The sequence below is a fragment of the Columba livia genome, chromosome 1 (genome assembly GCF_036013475.1).
Source record: "Columba livia isolate bColLiv1 breed racing homer chromosome 1, bColLiv1.pat.W.v2, whole genome shotgun sequence".
Lineage (NCBI taxonomy): Eukaryota > Metazoa > Chordata > Aves > Columbiformes > Columbidae > Columba > Columba livia.
The window spans coordinates 176,061,021-176,081,197 of record NC_088602.1 but is presented as its reverse complement, the minus strand read 5'-3'; the positions used below and the strand labels follow the sequence as shown (position 1 = coordinate 176,081,197).

The 20,177-nt window shown below is 42.9% G+C and overlaps 1 protein-coding gene across 3 annotated transcripts in view; it reads left to right on the top strand.

The window, feature by feature from the left end:
- Positions 1-20,177, top strand: part of RASSF3 (Ras association domain family member 3) — a 110,713-nt gene that overhangs the window by 32,744 nt on the left and 57,792 nt on the right. For all 3 annotated transcript variants that reach the window (XM_065048580.1, XM_013371739.3, XM_021283962.2), the window contains exon 2: positions 992-1,116. In XM_065048580.1, coding sequence (XP_064904652.1) covers positions 992-1,116 — 125 coding nt within the window. The remainder of the gene's footprint in view (positions 1-991; positions 1,117-20,177) is intronic.

The following is a 20,177-nucleotide window of genomic DNA, read 5'->3' as shown; positions in this document are numbered from 1 at the left end:
GGGAAGTGTAAAGCTTTGTAACAACAGCAAGTATTTCTAAGAGTAGTTTAGTTAGGGAAAATGAAAGCATTTCCTCCAAAAGTCATTCTTGGAAAAGGCTGAATTAAACTGACATGTACTGAAACAAACAGCATGATGTTCCCCAGCATGGAAACTTGAAGTAGAAGTGGTTGCTCTTTCGCAAAATGATAAACAATTTTAAACTAAATATAGCAAGTGACATTCAGTGCAAGACAAAGGTGGTATCATGAACTCTGCACAACTTACATAGAAAACCAGCAAATTCAACATGGCTTCAGAGCAAATGCAGGTTGCTTTTGTAAATACTGTTAAAGTAATTCTGTCTTTGAGATTAGAGGCTGTATGAATCATCTGATTTCTTACTAGAGATATGGCCATCTGCCTCTATTATCATCTCAGTTGATTTTGCTAGCCATCAAGTTAAATTTTTTAATTGTTCCTGAAGGCAACTTTGTGATTTAGCAAGTTAATTGCAGCTTCAGATAAGCGTCTCATTATGTTTTCAATACTCATGTGCATATTCTTAAGAGAACCTAAGCTTAAAACATGTAAAACCCTGTAACAGTGATTGTACTTGCATAGAAATTTTTACCTGAAAATCATAAATGTTGTGTCTTTTCTGAGAACAGCCCCTTTCAAGCCTTCATGACAGCAGCTAATACGCAGTATGTGGCACAGACTTTTTGCAAAAACATTGCAGCCTCAATCTAACTATTGGGCTGCATCACTGCAGTGTGACCCTGAGGTGTGCTGCTCTGTCACCTTTGCTCCAGTGAATTTACATCTCCAATAATACATAACTATTATTATCTCTACTTGTGCATGTAGAGTCAAGAGATGGTAGTTTCTCTGGGGTCACGTGGCAAATGAGGATGTACCTCACTTCTAGGTCCTGCCCGCAGCAACTGCATTTCTAAACACTTGTATTTTTTTAATTTAGTTGTGTGTGTGTGTGTCTTGTACGTTTCAGATTGCAAATACACTTGCCATGCCCACTGCCGAGATCTGGTGCACCTGGGCTGCCGGCGGAATGGGAAATTAATGGACTGCCTCGCTCCACAGGACACCTTAGAGCCATCTTACAGCAATGGTCAGGTAATAGATCTCGTGTTCACGTAATTACCGCTTTCTCTTGACAGCTCAATAATGAAGTATGGCCTGCCTGCCTTACCCGACTGCTCAGGAATAATGCCTCACTCAGGCAGGGCCAGCAAAGCTGAATTTCCCACCCAAGGCAGTGATTCTACAGTACAGCTGGGTCAAGCTACGCCTGGCTGCTGCCAGTTGGGTCGCTCCTGCTCCAATTAGTTTTCAGCTAAACTGGCTGAAAAGCAATTCCACAAAAAGGTAATTTTCCTGTTGGTTTGGCTGCGTGAACTGAGCCACTGTGGGGTCAGAGCAGGCATGTATGGCAGGGGATGGGAACACGAAGCTGGATGCTCAGATAGACTTGGCCATAGCATGTAGCAGCTCACAAATGAGCTCGGAACCCAGGTGCCCTGTGCTGCTGAGTGCGGTGCCACGAGGTGACAGATAAAACCAAGGGCTTGGCTATTTGTGACCATTAAAGATCCTACTAGTTTTGTCTTGGTTTGGTGTTAATCCTTCAGTTCTCACAAAACTCCTCTTAGGGTAGTTTCCAGTTTCCTTGCCTGGATTCCCCAGCAGCCTCAGTGGGTCACAATGTGCCTCCTCATTTCCTTCCCTAAACCACCACTGAGCGACACTCCTTGTGTTTCACCCTTGACATCAGGGCCTTTCTCTTTGTTCAGGGAGCACATCAAAGCAGCACATTTCTGCAGACAAAGCAGGGGGCGTTCTCTGAGAAGGAGATTCCTACAGTGATAATGAGCCCCATAGACCTTCAGTGTGGCAAAGGTTGTATTGTGCTAATTAGCTCGTGTCTCTTTGCATTTTCAAATACATTTACCTTCTGTCCTCCACAAAAGTCCATCCAAACTTAATCAGATGTTAAGCCCTTGAATATTTACACCTAGCCAGTAGAAGCTTCTGAGGGCATCAGAATTCTCAGTGCCTTTGCTGAGCTTGCTGTATGTGGTCCAGGTCAGCACTGAATTTTCTCTGCAAGTGCAACATTTATTTGGTAGGGGTGATCCTTGCTCCAGTCACCCAAACTGTGACTGAGGAGACAGTGTCTCTCGTGAGCTCCTGGTGACTTGCTGTTGGGCAGAGCAAAGGAGAATAACTCAAATGCTGAAAGGAGGAGCAGCAGGGATGGGGTAGGAGGAAGGACATGGCAACACAGATTTTGGAAGTGTGGGTGGCTATCAGCGAGTAAATACTACAGGAGCAGAAAGAGAGGGCCATTAAAAGCCATTTATATTAAAAAAGGCATGTACAGCTTGACCGTGAGAGATCTGAAAAAGGGCTAGTGCTGTCTTGGGTGAGGTGGCTATGAATACTGAGCAAGGAAACTGTTCCTTGTTGTTTGAGCCTCACAGTACTCAGGGAAGCCAAATTTCATGTGCATTTGTTTGTGTGCGACAAGATTGCTTCAAAGAAGTACTGTTTTTTCCCTACTGATTCCTTTCTCTTGGAAAAAGTCACGATTTGGCAGTTTGCTGTGGATGACAGTGGTTCACATCTCAGTTTTTCTCACTGGTATCTGGGTCAGTGTGTGTCTGACAACTGATACAAGTAAGTGAGGATTCAAATGCTATTTTCAGCATTCATCATCCATTGATTTTGAAGCAGCAATCATTTCCACACACAAAACCTGGAATGTTTCCCACTGGGTGAAGTAATTTCTTTGTGCATGGCTGTCCCTTGTGCACAGCGCTGACACAGCCACTGATGGAGGCTGCAAGGTTTGTGTTCGCTCCCTGCTCTGCTATTTACCTGCTTGTTCCGCTTTGTCTTTCTAGACTTCTTTTAGGTAAAAAGGAGCTAGAATTTTTAAAAATAATTTTAAGATCTGTGATTGGAAACATTGTCTCAAGAGCTGGCATTTACTGGTTACTATTTCATCAAATACAACCCCCTGCTCAGCTGCCTTCTCAAAATTATTCCTTCCATGCTAAAACTTTCTGGACTTAGTCTTAAGGTGATTTTTCCTTTGAACCTCCATCTCACATACGCAACTGAGTAGGTGTTTAGTATAAGATAATGAAGGAGACAGTGGATGGGGAAAAGGCTGTATCTATTTCCTTTACAAAATTATTCTTGCATTCTTATTCTGTGGATGGTGTCTGGTCGGCAGGGTTTTAGCTAGATGCAGGAGTGTGCTTTTGAAGCAAATCTTCCAATTGTCCTCACTTCCCTTGTTTTGGTTGGTATCAGCAAGCAGTCTTACAGCACATAAACTTAATTCCCTTTCAGATGAAAATCAAGCTGCTTCCTGAAGCCTCTGAGAAGAGGCGCTCCAGGAGCCCACCTGACATGCTCAGACCACAATGGGCATTCAGTCTACAGGATCAAAACAGAGATTACCTTAAGCAAAACCTGTGAAGTGTTTATATTGAGGACTGGGGGTTCTCAGCACCACTTGCTTTGCTTTACAGAGCTGCTGGAGTTGCACCACAGTATTTACTAATGTAGGCATCAGATACTTGGCACAGAAAAGTCCTCAGCAAGAAGCAAACCATTAAGTGCTCCAGTGATGCCTGATTCTTCTTTATCTACATTGTGACATTGCAAAACCAGTTAATTTTGCATGAGCTATGCTAGTAAAATGCATAGCTGCAAATACCACACATGTATTTTGGGGATATCCCACCCAAATTATGAGCATCAACTGAAAATATAGAAGGATTTAGGAGAACTGCTGGATATTTATAGTATTTATGGAGAGGAACGCCTTGCTAACAAGCCTTAGTCCTGGGCTTTGTCCATTTTCTTCCTGCTGGGATGACCATTTTGTTTTGAAAAGTTTGGGGTTTTTTTTGTTAAAATAATTTTATGTGGGCAAAGTGCTAGTTTGAAGTTGCTATACTGGCATTCTTGTGCTGGTACAGCTTAGATCTTTCCTTGTAAAGGGCCACAGCACCTTTATACTTGGGTAACTTCTTCCACACAGGTAGATGATTTCTCTGAGTATGATGGTAGACAAACGCTTTGAGACCTAACTCTGTAAGGCATAAGACCATTTTAGGCTAGTGGGGCAAAGTGAGTGTATCTCCTACTTGCTCTGGGTGACATAAACTGCACTTTTTCCTGCTGCAGTGACCTCATGGCACCCTGAGCACAGCAGAGCTTGTGGCTCAGCTGTAGCTCCTGGTCCTGGATGCTCATTCGTGCCCCTATGCTGTCACACATTCCCCAATGCCCTTCCATTCCCAGGGGTGCCAGTACTGCTGCTTTTGGACAATGTATTTTAATATGGACGGGGAAATGGTGTGGCTGCCAATGTTTGCTCTTGCAAAGCCCAGTCAGCTCTTTAGTTTGCAACACAGCTTGTGACCAGCCCTGTCAGCACAATGGGCTGGGTGTCGTGGTGTGGCTGGAACACCTTGAACTCCAAATAACACTGAACAAACATCTTGTTGAACCACAGATTGAAAATCTGGGTTTAGGATTTTTCTGTGGGGAAGAGGAATTTCTTGCAGGATGGGGAACTGCTGGAGAGAGTCCAGCGCAGAGCCAAAAAGATCATCAAGGGAGTGGAGCACCTCCTTTATGAGGAAAGGCTGAGGGAGTTTGGTCTATTTAGCTTGGAGGAGACTGAGGGGTGACCTCATTAATGTTTATAAATATGTAAAGGGTGAGTGTCACGAGGATGGAGCCAGGCTCTTCTCAGTGACAACCAATGGTGGGACAAGGGGTAATGGGTTCAAACTGGAACACAGAAGGTTCCACTTAAATATGAGAAGAAACTTCTTCACAGTGGGGATAACAGAACACTGGAACAGGCTGCCCAGGGGGGTTGTGGAGTCTTCTACTCTGGAGACATTCAAAACCCACCTGGACACATTCCCCTGTAATCTGATCTAGGTGTTCCTGCTCCAGCAAGGGGATTGGACTAGGTGATCTTTTGAGGTTCCTTCCAATCCCTGACATTCTGTGATCCTGTGATTTTGCAAATGCAGTCAACAGGTTTACAAGGAATTTCCATCCCGTGCAACTTGGCCAGTGACTGGAGGCCTTTGGTGCACCCATGGGCGGTCAAATAGTTTCAGAATCTGGAATATGGACATGCTGCTTGACAATGTTAACAAGTCATTGGAGCCCAAAAGGCCTGAACTTTGTGTGTGTTTATACATATACACACATATATATATTTCATTTTTAAAAGGTCTAGGAAATTCCAGTATGCAGCTATTTTTTGAGAGATTGCTGGGGCTGCAGGGCTGACTAATTGTAAATGAAACTCACAATTTCAAACATACTGCAAGTACCTACTTGCAGAAATACATAGCTCAGGTGACTAGGGGATGGTGTTTTGCTAATTGTGTGGCCTTAAATGTTTCCCTTGAAAAAAGGCTTCCTACAGAAATTAAAGAGGAAATGATGGATATACGTTCTCTGTGATCTTGCAACAGAGCACTCAGAAAGAACTGTGGAAAGAGGTGCCAGTTTCCTCCAGGAACAAGCAGAGGGGGATGAACAGAGCGCCTTCCCAGCCATCTTCTCCTGTGCTACCGCATTGCCAGTGTCAGAGCAACACCTTCTGACTGACATTGCCCAGGGCTTCTCAAACTCTTAAGAAGTATCAAAGCCATTATGTGGACTTTCATTTTTGCCTTTTATATCCCAGATGGATCAAAATGTTAAAATTTCCTGTGCATAAGCCACAGATACAATTTATTTTCTCCTTCAAGACAGCATGCCTTCCCAAAGAGGTGTCACTGCACTCAAATTTTCCCAAAGACAGAGACAGTCAGAGATGAGGTTTGTACAAGACCAGAGGCACTTGATGAAGTATAGAAAGGCATATAGGCTGTCCCAAATGACTTGAATAATAACAACCCTCAGTTTGCTTCCAAATGCATGAGCCTGCTATGGAGAAGACTGAGAGGATCTCACAGTGCAAATATAGAAACATCAGGACCTGGGTGTGCACTGAGGTTACCATCTGAACGTAACTGGAACTGAAAGTAGTTTCGCTTCTTCCCACTCAGAAGTCAGGTAGTTTGACATCTCTTCAAAAAGATCCCCTTTAGGAAAAATTGGACAATACAGAACAAAATATCACGATGGAGATATATACAGCTCTTGATCAATAATGAAAGCTACTCTTGAGCTATTGACTGCTCTCCCACACTAACTCTTGGTAGTGGCATGTACTCTGTATGTACAATGGGTATGGTTTTTATGGCTTATGTATTTCAAATCTCTGCTAAACCTGACTATGCTTGGTAGTACTTGAAAGGAAAGGAGGAAAACTGAATGATGTTTGTTTTGACAGGTGGAGCTTAGTTTCATTTTTACCAGTGACTGGGAAAAAATTTGAACTAAACCTGGAGCTGATTTCATTTCTAATATTGCTCAAGCTACTTTTAGGGAAATCTGTTTGGCATAAATAAAAGCCCTGATAGATTATATGGACTGGAAATTAGTCTCAAGTTTTCAAAAATAGTTTGAGAATATCCACAACAGTTCTGCCACTGTGTGCAGCTTTCCTTCACAGCAGTATCACTAATGCAGGCTTTGCACAGTACTGACCTGAGTTCTTCAAATTATAAATTCCTTGTAACATTTTTAAGAAGTCTAATTTACTATATCAAATATTTAGGCTTCTTTAGTATTCTCTGGGGTAGGCACCAGGAAGTAGTCTGTCACATTTGCTAGAGCAGACCAAATAAATGCTTGGGCCAATGGCGACTGAGGCAGTAGTTGAATATTGCAAGTAGGATGAATACAAAAGATGCATTTAAACAAGAGGGGCTTTTTAAAATGAAAAGTGGATCTTAAAGTCCAGTCGGTAAAGACTGGATGAGGCACATGTTGAGTGGACCTGTATCATCATACCACCAAATGACATAATACTAGAATTAATATTTTTAACAGAATGGACTTCAGCTTGTTGGCACTTGGTGGGAATTTTCAGCCCGTAGAAGCAATGAGAATAATGTTGTTACACCACTATGGTTTTAAAACATTATTTAAAAATCACACATTTACATCAGTAAATCTACCTTTAACTTTTTTAAATTTCTTTTTTTAACTTGCATAGAGTATACAGACCTGACCTTTCAAGCAGAAGGCAGCAAGTTCACTGCTTAAAGAACATATTGCTGAAACCCAGAGAAGATCAATTATAGGTTGTTTAGCAACAAGATCAACTCCAGTCAAACAGCTCTGATTTTCTAGTTACGTAGAAGAAGCAGACAAGGCTTCAAATTACAGAAGAATACTGCTATTAGACAAGGGGAACATTTAAAATCCACTTTTGATTTTTGCACAGTTATGTGTTTTCATATTCAAAAAGTTTGTATAGTATCCATAGAAAACAATATGTGTTTCTCTGGTAATATGGCCAGCTTCAACCTGCTGTTTTGTCAGCTGTCATTAGAAGATTGATGTTCTTATTCCACCATTTATTTCTAATAGAGATTGTTCTTACTGCACACATTTTTCCACTATCTTTTCTAGTTCCTGCTGTCAGTATTGTGCCAGATGTAGGATGTAAAATATCAACTGCATATTTTTATTATGGCACTTTTCTTCCTGATTCAAAGTTATTAATATCTTCCCAGTATCTCAGCAGGTTCAGCAGAGCACAGATGATCACATTACAAATTTAATACAGTAATATAGGCTTGGACATCCTGTGTGTTCTAGGTGGTTCTACAATGCTCAAATAGCATTGCCTAATCTTGTTGGAGAAAAAGTCCCTGTGCTGTGACAGACAGACAACTAAACTTCACCTTTCTGTTAGAGATAGGCTGTTAAACAGAGTGACAGTGGTTTTCATTCTCCCCTTTACAGACTGTCTCATTATTTACTTTATATCCATAAAGCACATTGACCAAAATGGAATTACCAGCAGCCACATCAGGTCTGTCCTAATCTATTAAACCACAGTGGTGACTAGTTTCCAAGCAGGATAACGGTCCAAAGAAATATTTACTATCACACAGTCTCTAGTGTGCTTATTGACGAGGCTGATTTTATTTTCCATTTGAATATTCAGGAAGGTAGCTGGGCTGGTAACACAACTGCAGACTTCTTAATTCATGCCACGTACACCTGTCTTAAGCAAATAACAAGATGGCAGTGAGACCTGATTAGAAGAGAAAATCAGAACTGTTGTGAAAATCATATCCCGTTTTCTCATCCAGATTGCTTAAAATATTCTTGGAGCTTCACACCCTCACGTTGTTTTTTTTTTTTTGCTACTGTATCAGGCTTCTTTTGTTGACTTATGGCGTTAGCAGCTGTTGGAAATATACAGAGAAGAGATTGCTGCTGCCTTTCAACTCAGTGCAGGAAGGCCATGATGCAAAAACCTTCCCTGGTGGGGAAGGAAGGTAGGGAGCGGTTTTGATTGTTTTTAATGATAACATTGCTGGGTGAAGATATGAAAATATTTGTTCCCAGTCTTTGATGCAAGTAGCTTGCCACCCAGCAGCCACAGACAGCTGTTGGGAAAACAGGTAGAGAACAGAGCCCTGTGTTGTTCTGATGCAGTCCTGTTTATCTTACAGGAATGTAAAGCCTTGTTTCACAGAGACTGGGAATCGAACTACAGGAGGTAGCATTTTTCCTTACTGATTCATGGCTTCCTCTAACTGGGGATGCTGCCCAAGATCTGCCCTCCAGGATCTCCCTCGGTGCAGAGGAGCCTCCCTGTTTGCATGAGCTCGGTTTCTCCCCAGCTCCATGTGTGTGCTTTGTGGTGGTTCCCCTTCTCCCACTCGTTCTACGGTGAAGCTCCATTCTTGTATGTGTTGCCTCCTGTCAGTCTGCTCCACAGGCAGTGTGGATACGAACTTACATGTTCCCTATTTACTCTGCAAATAGGGTGTATAAGCACGTAAAAATTCAGCAATGTAGTAAGTGTTAATGCTTCAATATACTTACTGGGAAGGAGGAAACGCTCACCTGTTAAACATCATTTAAAAACAATGGTGATGAAGTCATACAAATTAAACTTCTCAGGGGTAGTCCTCTTGTTCCTACTCAAAACATAAAGAAGTAGCTGGCTCTCCCAGGATCATAACATACTGGGTTCTCATAGGACTTGTGGGAGATCTTGAGCAATAGTCACTTTGTCGTGTTTCCTTCTCCCTGTTTATTTAAGCTATTGTAAGCCTCCATTCCAGCAGCATAGGTCCCAGTGGAGATCCTGCACCTCTGGTTCCTGGGACCTTCTGAGACCTTACAGACAAGCAAAAGAAGCTGCCCAGATACACAGAATGGCTGTTGTCTTGCTTCTTCTGAATGCAGACACAGAGCTACAGAATGTAGACTCCTGCAAGGTTTTAGTTCTACAAAGAATATGCTGGTGATAATTTTTTTTCCATGAATGTTTATTTCACAAGTGATGTAATAACCCTTTCAAAAATGGGATAAAGTCACTTCATTGCTTCATTCAAGACATACATCTTACATTATAGTTGTGATTTCCGGATGAGGTTTTTGATCCAGAGGTAATTTTGGATCCTGATCACCTTTCACCTGTGACCTTTATATTCTTATGACTTGTAATCTGGTTCTTAATCAAGAGGCCTCTCCTAAGGATGAGTTTTGGATCAGCTCCTGGCCCAGATGATCCTGGAGCCAAGCTACTTGGACGCCAGACAGTGCCCTGAGAGATAAACCCAGCTGGTCTCTGCATGCCTGTCCCATATGGCTAATCCCTAGAGAAAAATGGAAAAAGTCATCTCCCCTTTCCGTTTGAAAAGAAATCTTTCACCATGGGACCTCAAGAGATCTTCAAGGACAGATGTTACAACTAGTCTTGTGAACCAATGGAGAGCTGCGAATGCCCATTTCAGGTATTTTGCGTGCTGATGTACTGCAGTCAGCTGGATAACTGGATACAATTATTTGCTTTGTGTAAATCATATCCTATGCTTCTCCACCTCTTTCTCTGCCAGTGCTTGCAAGTGTGATTGTAGCCATGGTCCACCCCCTTTTAAGGCTTTGTGTTCTCTGACAGAGTGTATTTTTATAGCAAGATAAATAACCATCATTGATTATCTTTGCTTTACAATCCTATGTGAGAACTAAGCAGTGGTGATAGTTACCATGGGGCAGCAGGATGAGGTCAGCACTGCGCATCCTGCCTGGCCATGACCTCACCTGCCTGACTTTGGGACTAAATTATGTTGTCTTGATTTCACTAAGCTTTTCTATCACAATGACCTCATCAGACAATTCTGCAACATTATTCTCTGGGGTAGGAAAAACAGTGTATAGCAAGGCTCAACACTACTTTTACATTTCCCAATACTCCTAAGCTTGTGTTTAGAGGAACATTATTCAGTCCATGGTCTGCGCTGAGTTTTCCATTTGCACTGTCCTCTCCCCTCGACCTTTCTTTTGCCATCCTAGCTAATATTTTCCTTTACAGTAACCTTGAAGAGAGATTTCCTTATCTGCATATGTGACTCATCAGTAAGGTCTTATGATTATTATAAAGCAATTTGTTGGAGGTAGGAATTAGAGCGTGAAACTGGGACTGAAGAAGCCAGATTTGCAGTCCTTGCTCTATTAATGACTGACTAGATATGGCCTTCAGCAAGTCAATTTGGCCTTGGTTTTCAGATGTGCTGATTTAATTTCTAGTCTTTCACCTCCAACTTTCTTTTCTTCCTTCTTCTAGGGGGAGGTAAGTGCCCACAGTATGCAAACCTGCTATTTCATTTTACCTCAAATATGTCTCAGTGTGGGGAGTGAGAAGCAGAAGTTGTTATTGGAAATGGTGACATTGTGAATAATGTTCCTTGCCTATCTGCCACTTATAGTTGAACTGCGGATGAGCTCTTCCTTGCAAAGTATTACTGGTGAACAAATGTACAGTGTGGCACAGAGTTACATTCTAAGAACTTGATTGTTTCTTTATGCTTTAGCGTAATTTCTATGAATGTTCCTGCATTTGTTAAAGAATCTGTAATCTGGGGAAGGAAAGCAAGGATGAATTCTTAAAATTAAGGATTACAGATAGGGTAAATACAGTGGTAACTCAGTATAAGAAAGTGAAAGGAGTAAAATCTCTGTCATCTGCATTCCTTAACTATGATTTTACTGAGTTCTTTAGATTCTTTTTTCCACAATTAATAGATACAGCTAGAGACAGGAACGGTTTGTTGGAGTGAATGCATACAAGAAATAAGTGATTTGGAAATACCTAGGATCCATATTTCCAGTTGCCATTAGGCAGCTGCTGTCTGTCTGAGAAGTATCCTTACCTCTTTGGGGGTAGGTCAGGGGTCTTCTCCTTTGGCTGAACCATCTTTCTGAGATCCTGCACTCCATCTCCCAGCAGGATCCTCCTGAGCTGTGCTGAGCTGCACAGCTCCCACAGCTTCCCCTGCATCAACCCACACCCCAGGAGCCACTGGCCTTCCCCCACCTTATGCCAGGCAGGTCCTGCTGCCCTATGCAGGAGAGGTTGCCCCATGTGCACATTCCCCATGATGGGGCTGGAGAGAGGAGAGACCTTCGCTGGTAGAGAAAGAGGAAGAGAGAAACAGAAAAGGGACAAGAGGGGCTGACAGGAGCCATCTGGCTTTTTTATTCTTGTCTCCCTCTGTCTCCCATCATGTAGTCTGGACCTCCCAGGGCAGCCTCACTCCTGGGTCTGAGAATCATTGCATTAGGTTAGACAGTGAAAAACGAAACGGAGGTTCCACTGGAGTCAGTGAGAGCATAGTTTTGCCACAACAGATCCAGTTTCAATGTCAGTTTGTAAACATCTATTAACTATCTTCTTTTTTGTGTCCTCAACTCGCAGTTTTGAGCCTTCTTTGGACTGAGATTGCCTGCTGGGGACTCGGCACAGTATCCTGAGCCAGAAAGAGAGGTTAGCAGACACGGGGCTGCTGAGGCAAGGGAAGCGTGCGTGCTGCCCTCCCACCCACCATCAGGCTACCCGAATTTAGAGATGAGTTGGCCATGGTCCAACGGTTGGCAGCATTTCATAGACAAGTCCTCTAGACTGTGCTAAAGTGCCATGCAAAGAGCAGTCTTGCCTGGTCATTCCACACTCTTCCCCTAACTTTTGTTTCTTTTAAGGCACCTGTGGGTTTTGGCTGCAATTAAGAAGGAAAAAATTTCTGGCAGTTCTGCTGCAGTTTGATTTGGCAGTTTCACCGGTTACTTCCAGTAATTATCTCCATGTCACAGATATGCCCTTGGTGCCAGTTTTAGGAAAACCTTCACCTTTCTGGTGTTTGAGTAAGGAAATGCATTCTTTGTGAAATTGTTTTCCTCTGAGAACAGCCCCTTCTTTACAAACGCTCTTGCTGCGGTCTTTTGGAAAAGGCTGCACTCAAAATTTGAAATATGCTGATGTGCAAATCATTTCAATAGCTGACCTGCAGAATCTGCTGGCAGGGCTGCTGGAGGCAGTTTGCTCTGCTTCCAGCCGTTTGCTTCGTTTTGGCAGCCCCACACCTCTGGCCCAGATGTCTGCAGCCTCTTGTCCAAGTTAGGACAAACTTTACACACTGTCCTGTATATGCACCTCAGCTTGTTATCTATGTGAAGAATTGGAACTAAAGCTCAGGCTGCCTTTTGCCACCCGAAGTTATTTTAGATGGACCCAGTAAAGTTGGATTTACAGTGGTGGATGTACCAACTGGACTCCCACTGAGGAGGGGGACAAATCACTGCGTTTCCTTGTAAGGGTATCTGTCCAGCTACAGATCGGTCTGGGCAATAGTAGGCAGACCTTTGAAAACAGCAAAACATGTAGAGGCAGATCCTCCCAGAAGAGAAGATGCTGAAGCAGATGTTAAGGCCACATTGAGGACTGCTGAGTGCAGTGTTGGGGGGTTGTTGCAGCAGATGGCTTCCTGGATGTGGATGTGAAATTCTTACATACGGCTCACAATGCTGGTGTGAATCTGTGTTTCAAATCCTCACAACCCTGCCACAAAGCCTCTTTTAAAAAGTGTTGCAGAGTTTTCCTAGGTTAATTTCAAAACAGGTCTTTGAAACAGTTAGCTTTTAAAATTACTTTCGGACCTCAACAAAATCAAGGTAGACACCCTAATGCATACAGCAGAGTGTGAGCTCTTTAGCGCAGTTCTACTGTGATGTTACACATTCAGTGACATTTCTGACATATTTTGAGGTCTGCAAGTTCACCAATTACTTTCTGTCTTTGAGGTATAACCCATCTTTCAATTATCCTCTGACTCTGCTAATGTGGTCGCATATTAGGAGAGGGGAGGAGCATCCACAGTGTTAAATTACCTGCACGTACACACATCAGTACATCTGTTGAGTCACACCAACATAACCTTGGTTTGCAATGCATTTCTGTGGCTTCTCTCTAGGTCTGTCACTCCAGACACCAAGTGCAGATGGGAAGACATGGTGCTGCCCCACAGTTTTGTGGGGGTCTGGCACTGCCACTGTAGGACAAAAGGTAGATGGTAGGTGATGGAGACAGCATATAACTGGTGAGCATAAACCCCTATCAGCAGAACTCAAAGGCGTGGTGTGAGGAATAAAGACCATCCCTTTTAAAACAAAAATCATGCATTCTTCTTGCCAAATGCAGTTTTTTAAGAGTTGGCATTGGTGGGATTACCTGTGTTTTTTAGGAGTTGGCATTGGTGGGATTACCTGTGCAGTGGCAGCTACTCAGACAGATCTGGGATCCAGTTGGTATATGCAGTAGAAATGTCTTGTGGCTCAAGCAGGCTGGTGCTCTGTGCCCCACAGTACTTTGTGTTCCTCTTCTACAGGGAGGTTTCCAACCTCTGACAAGTGACATCTTACCCTGGTATCGTTACAGTAGCCCCCCCTGCCCTGGTGCCCAGTGTGTTTTCCTCCTGGGGAGCTCCCTTTCGCCTGAAAGTATGGCTCAGCTGATGAAGCAGCTGCTGTACTGTGGCAGATTTCAGCCTGGTGCTATTAAAAAAAAAATAAATTGGTTCCAGTTTATCCTAACAATCTAAATCCTAAATTATGGCGGTTCAGCAGCTGCTTCACAAACAGCTGAGCTGCCCGTGCAAAGGGACTGGGAACCTCTGGGAAAGGGGCAGCTCGGATTGATAGCTAAGGGCAAGAGTAACCACTGACTTGGATCAGGCCTCAGTCTCTGGGTACAGTGATTTCAGGGCAAATCTCAACAAAATCAGAGTTGTGGGAGATGGCTTTGTGGGTCCGTAGAGAACATTTTTATGTCACTGGCAGAAAAGGGAACATGTCGAAACAAAGTGTTCAAATGTTGTAGGAAAACAGCTATATTTAGCTGCTCTAAAAATTGCTTAGTACCAGATATGAAGGAAATGGCTGTGGCAAACTATGCTCCTCCAGTTTCACCTGTTGCAGCATTTCTTAAGCCTAGAAATATCTATAAAATAAGTAACAAAGTAGTTAAACCTTCCCCAGAAGAGGCATAAGCAAACGAAATTCACTTGTGAAGCAGCTATTGCTGCACTATGAATTGGCCTTGAGCTGTGTCGATTTGCAGTAATGCAAACCATCTGCATGCTGAAACAATTAAAGCCTTCAGATCTCCTAGGAGTTTCCTTCCTCCGATTATAACTTATGTGCTGTGGTAGAACACAGAGGTAAACAGCTAGTTAGTGTAGACCTCTGTGTCTGTGTAATTTTATGGTGCAGCACATACAAAACCATTTTCATTTGAAGTGGCAGTCGGCTTTCAAGTAGAAAATATAGCATATGCTTGGTACCGAATGCTGGAGTCATAGCTTGTAAAACAGCCTGAGTCTGACACATCTGCTTCATCTCCTCTGCTTGCCTTCCCCCAGTTTCTCCTTCGCACATACTGATATCTGTGATTTTTAACGTAGTTTCCACAAAGCACATGTCATGCTGGACAGGCAGTGCTCAAATACAGACTGTTCTTGTATAACGCTCCGGTGCAGGTGCCTGACTTAAACCCGCCTGATTTCTTAAACAGTGGCAGGTAAATAGTGCTTCTGTGCAGTGAGTCTGTGGCCACGGCTGAAGAAAAAGGAATGGATAACAATTACAGATGATTTTATAAAAATCTTGCTTGCTTTAAAACTAGTTTGGTTTCCAGAATCTCTTTAAAGCCTTAAAAAATCAATCTGTGGCTATGGCATCAGAGTTTGGACATTGCTGCAGTGGGAAAATACCAGAGATGTTGCTTTGGTAGGATCTCTGTACAGTTTGCTATGTCCTGCAACTGGCAAAATTTCATATTAAGAGCTCTGCAGAGTGAAACCTCTTTTTACATGTTCTTACACCATTTCTCTCCATCCAAATGATAACAGTATTAAAATTTCAGATCATCCCTTTTCAAATCACAGTGAAGAGTAATCACCCAAGCTTAGTAAAATATGACAAGAATTTTATTTTCTAAGAATAGTAGGGTTTTTTTTCTGATTTTAGAAAACAAGCTTAGTATTATAAGCAAGGTAAACATAAGCAATGACTGCAAAATTAAGTATTTTGCTTTTCAAGACTGAAAAATAACGCATTGATGCAGCACAAGTTCTGAGCCAGCCATGATTATTTTTCTCTACAGCCAAGGGCCTCCATCCCTGGGAGTGACCCCTGGCCTTGGGTAGTACGGAGTGGCTCAGGTCCACGTTTCTTAGAGATGCCCCCTCCTAGAGCAGCCTGTGTCTTACACCCCAGTACCCATGGATCTCAAGATACAGCATGCATGTTTTATTCATTCAAATTGCCTGGAAAACGTGAGGGGAGGCTGAGGGGGTGATACCAGCTGGGGTGGCATAAGAGGACGGTGAAGAGCAGAGGTAGGCTGAGGGGTCCATGCTGCCAAGTTGGCGTGATTTCTGGTGTTGACTGCCCCTGGAAGCACTTCTGGGGTTTGTTTTGAAGGAAATGCACTAAATTGCTGTAAAAGAGGGACCATAGATGAACTAAAATGTAAAATAAGACTATCATAGCACCACACCCTGTGACTGAGCTGGAAAGCTGAATTATTTGGCAGGACAGGTCCAAGTCCTATAAGTAGGTCATGTCATACATATTCTTCATAAAAGGCTATCTCTAACAAATGGGCAAAAGTATATAAAATGCCAGATTAACCATTTCCTTCATGACCCGAATACTGGCCTGTGTCTGACCTCTGCTGGAATCTAGAGAAGTAATGGGGGTCTTGATCATGCCCTGTGTAGCAGGGTTGGGGGTCATGTGTTAAGCTCAAGGTGGCCAGTGATGAAGAAGACATTTCCCAGCTTACAAGTATGGGCCTTTGTTTGCGTTTTATTTTTTATTACATTTGTGGAGTTTTGTTAATGAAATAGATAAGAATAAGTCATGTCAACTTGCCCTGTATCAGCCCAGTACTCAGGCTCTGACCTCTTCACCCGTGGCAGGACCAGATGTAGCAGCAGGCAGACGCATAACTAACTTCTTTCCCTCAGGGTGAGATGGTTCTTCTGCCACATCTAAGTGCAAATGTTGCTTATTTTCCCTCTGGTGATCTCTTTTTTTCCACAAAGTGCTGTCACTACATCTGGGTGATAAAATGTAGGTAGAGGAGAGCAAGGTCTGCACAGAAGCAAGAAGCCTCTCACAAGGCTACAGCCCCGTGCAGTCTGCAGATCCGCTGGACTTCTCACTGATGTAAGGTGCCCACTCCCTCCCTTTCCTTTCCCTCTGTATGTGAAGCCAGAGGGTCGACTTTAAACCTCCTAAGCTGAGGTTTCACCATGCTGTGCACATCTTTCTGCACTTTTGAAAGAAATAAAGAAGGACCATATAGTCTTTTTTTCTCTTCTCCTTTCTACTTCTCCGGTATCTTCTCACCTCTGACACATGCACTTTCTTTAGCTGCCCTTCCATGTAGTCTGCTTTTCCCATCATTATCCTTTTTAATTTTTCAGTATATTTTTTCTTTAAATCTTCCTTCAAAATAAGAAATACACATCTCAGCTTTCCTAGATGTGCTCTTTTTCCACGCAGAAATTTGTCTGGTCATTTGTTCTGGGGTTTTCAGGAATTCTGGATAGAAAAACCTGATACTTATTTCAAAATATTACCTTGTTTGTTTGTTTTTTACTTTGGCCAATTTGCGTATTTCTGTTTTTTGTTGTTTTGTTTGTTTGTTTTCTCCGGTCCTTGCACTCCCATCTCTTCTTTAAGCTGTTCTGCTTTGGTTTTTTTCCCTGTGCACTGGTGCTTTCACAGTGGGGGAAGAAGAGCATGACAGCAAAGGTGGGAATTGGGAAGCCTTAGGCCAGTGAATGGGACACGGACCAAACGTAAACGGAGTTAGTGAGAGTTAGCTAGAAAAAAGACTGATTGAGGGCAAAATTTTCTAAGGTGGTCACATCCTGCTGAAAATGTGAAAAATGTTAATCTTGTGCAGCACTATAGAAATACAAGGGGTGAAAAAATAATCATTACCTTGCATTAGCAGCTCCACCATCACCTGCTGGGCTTGCAAGCTGGGGAACAGGCGGGCGAGTGGGCAGGAGAACACAAGCGGGGCCGCTCTGCTGCACCCCCAGCAGTTCAGCTGGTAGGGCTGGCTCAGCCTGCACACTGCACTGCACTTTGAGGCTAATTTTTTTCAGATTTTTCCAGCTAAAGGTGGACTGGATAGAGTAGATAAGAATTCCAGCAACAAGTTTTCAGATCTGTTGTCCTGTGAACTAGCGCTGTCTTTCTGGGATGCTCATCTTTATGGGCTGGTGTCAAGATGATTTACTAGAAAGTCCTAAATTTGCAGGGACAGTTTCTAGGGAGTTTCTACTATCTATCACAATCAGGCTTATTAAACAGAGCAAAATGTCATCTCGTATGCAGTATGACAGGACAATTTCTTGTTCTTTGTCTAGGAAATGACAATGTGGATGTGATTCCCTGACCAGAAGGCCCCTTCCCCCACCAATTCACCAGTGTGAGGACAGATGCTGGGAATCAGATTGCAGCTACAGTGCATTAGGGCTCACATTTTCGTGGTATCCACAAAGCATGCTGAGCTTCCACAGTTGTGGTTTCTATACTTAAAACAGAAGGTCCTCGTTAATTTTACTGCCCCGAGTATTTTTACATACTGTTAGCAATTAGGAACCGAATTAAAAGTAGGAGAATGTCTGTTTTCTGTACAGTTTATTATAGAATATTTCCTTAAGATTATATTTTCTTACATAGTAGCTCTACTGCTTACCCTGGCAAGGCGTGGGTGCTTACAGAGAATTAGATGACAGCACTCCCAGGCCTCTGAGCTTCCCCTACGCCAACTTTAGGTTATACTTCTGTCTGACTATTCACATCAATGGGACTGTGCGAGTACGGATGAATTCTTCACCTGTTTATTGAGCAGGGCTTCTGGGCTACATCTGGGTGCTTGTGATCTGACATTATTAGGGCCGGCTACAGCATAAGCTAAGAAGGCCATTGCTGCAGGGAATGGACTGCGAGATGTAATGTGGCACTCAGCTTTGAACTCTTAGTACTACTGGCTTCATGAGCTTTATCTAAATCCTTTCAAAGGCAATGGGAGTCTTTCAGTTGGTCCCAGTGGGTTTTGGGCCAGGGCAGGATGTGGGACGGTTGGTGTCACACCACATGATGAGGCCATACTCCATGGCAGTGTCTTCAAACTGCAGAAATACTCCTGTGGTGAAGGATGTATTTGTAGTCCTACACTGGGCAATACTGAGTCATTTTGCTAGGCTGGACTGATGACACTCACATCTTTTTGAGATAAAAAGAGGTATTGCTTGAATATTCTGGGAAACTGTCAAACTTTAACCGGAGGATGATGGTAATTCCAAAACTGTCAGGAAGGGTACAGTTTTAACTCTATAGCTTTTGGTTGGAACCAAGATTAAAGTCCCCGGTCCTCCGAACTATGTGCATATGTAAAATTATGAGTAGCTCTACTGATTTCAGCAAAACGAGGCACACAGGCAGGTGGCCACATGTATGCAGCATCGTAAAAAAGGAGACAAGTGCAATCTCCTTGTTCCTTTTATCTGCCTTCAGAATAACATAGGTCTGACTGCTCTGAGCACAACCTCCAGATGGGATGGGGGAGGTGAGCTTGCTCTGGGTTCTGTTATCTTTTGACCAGTCCAAGTATGGTAGATGAAGACCACGTTTGTTGCGTGACTGCAAGTGTGTGAACATGTAACAAAGCGATTATGTGGGTTATTTTTAGTTTCCAGGTTTCCTTTTTGTTTTAAGGATTTTAGATGAAAGAGTTGCACCAAGGGCTGGGCAGTGTTAAGAATTTTAGGAGCTAGAACAAGATTCCTAACAATGCTGTCTAAGGTTGTATCTGCCACAGCAAGGATGTGTCCCCATGGCATTTCTTCGCCGGGAGATGGAAAGAGGCTGCTTAGCTGGCTCCTGTTTGTTTTCAGTCTGCACTCATGTGCCTGTGTGGCTGGAATGACCTTGTTTGAATTAACAAGTCACTGAGTATGAATCAAAGGGTAATTGTCATTGCTGCCAGTGGTACTAAACAGACCTGAGCTATTAATTCAAGACAAATGGAAGAAATGAGTAAACAGAAAGTTTACTGGTGTAAGGAAACTACAGGCCTGAGTGGATGTTCAGTGTTGGGGTTGTATGTCAACTTTATTGCTTTGCTTTGATCATTTGAACTTACCACTGTTTTCAGATAGAATGTAGAAAAAACCTAAACCCACATGATACCTGAATTATTTTTTTCTGATTTTAAAGGGACAGTCTGTTACAAACTGTCTTTTCTTCCTCTGCGTAGTCTTTGCTATGCAGCCATAACTTGCATAAAGGACATCATGGAATAATTATATTTCCCTGAAAATATGTTACAGATAAGCCTTTTGGATTTCAGTCTTAAGTGTATTTTAAGATTTAGTATCTCCCATAGGGACTAATTATGGGTAAAGCTATGTCCATGGTCAAACTTCTATAGGATTGAGGCTGGCACTCACGAAGACATATGAAGGCAGAAAATGAGAGGGAGAGAGCAAACTGCAGGACTCCAGAAGTGACCAAAAGGGTTCCTGAAGCCGACAGGGGCTGGGGGCATCTTGCAAATTCATAGCTATTATAAATACTGCTAGGGTCATTAATGAAACTCTTCCTGCAAAACACTGGTCAAACCAAAGGGCACT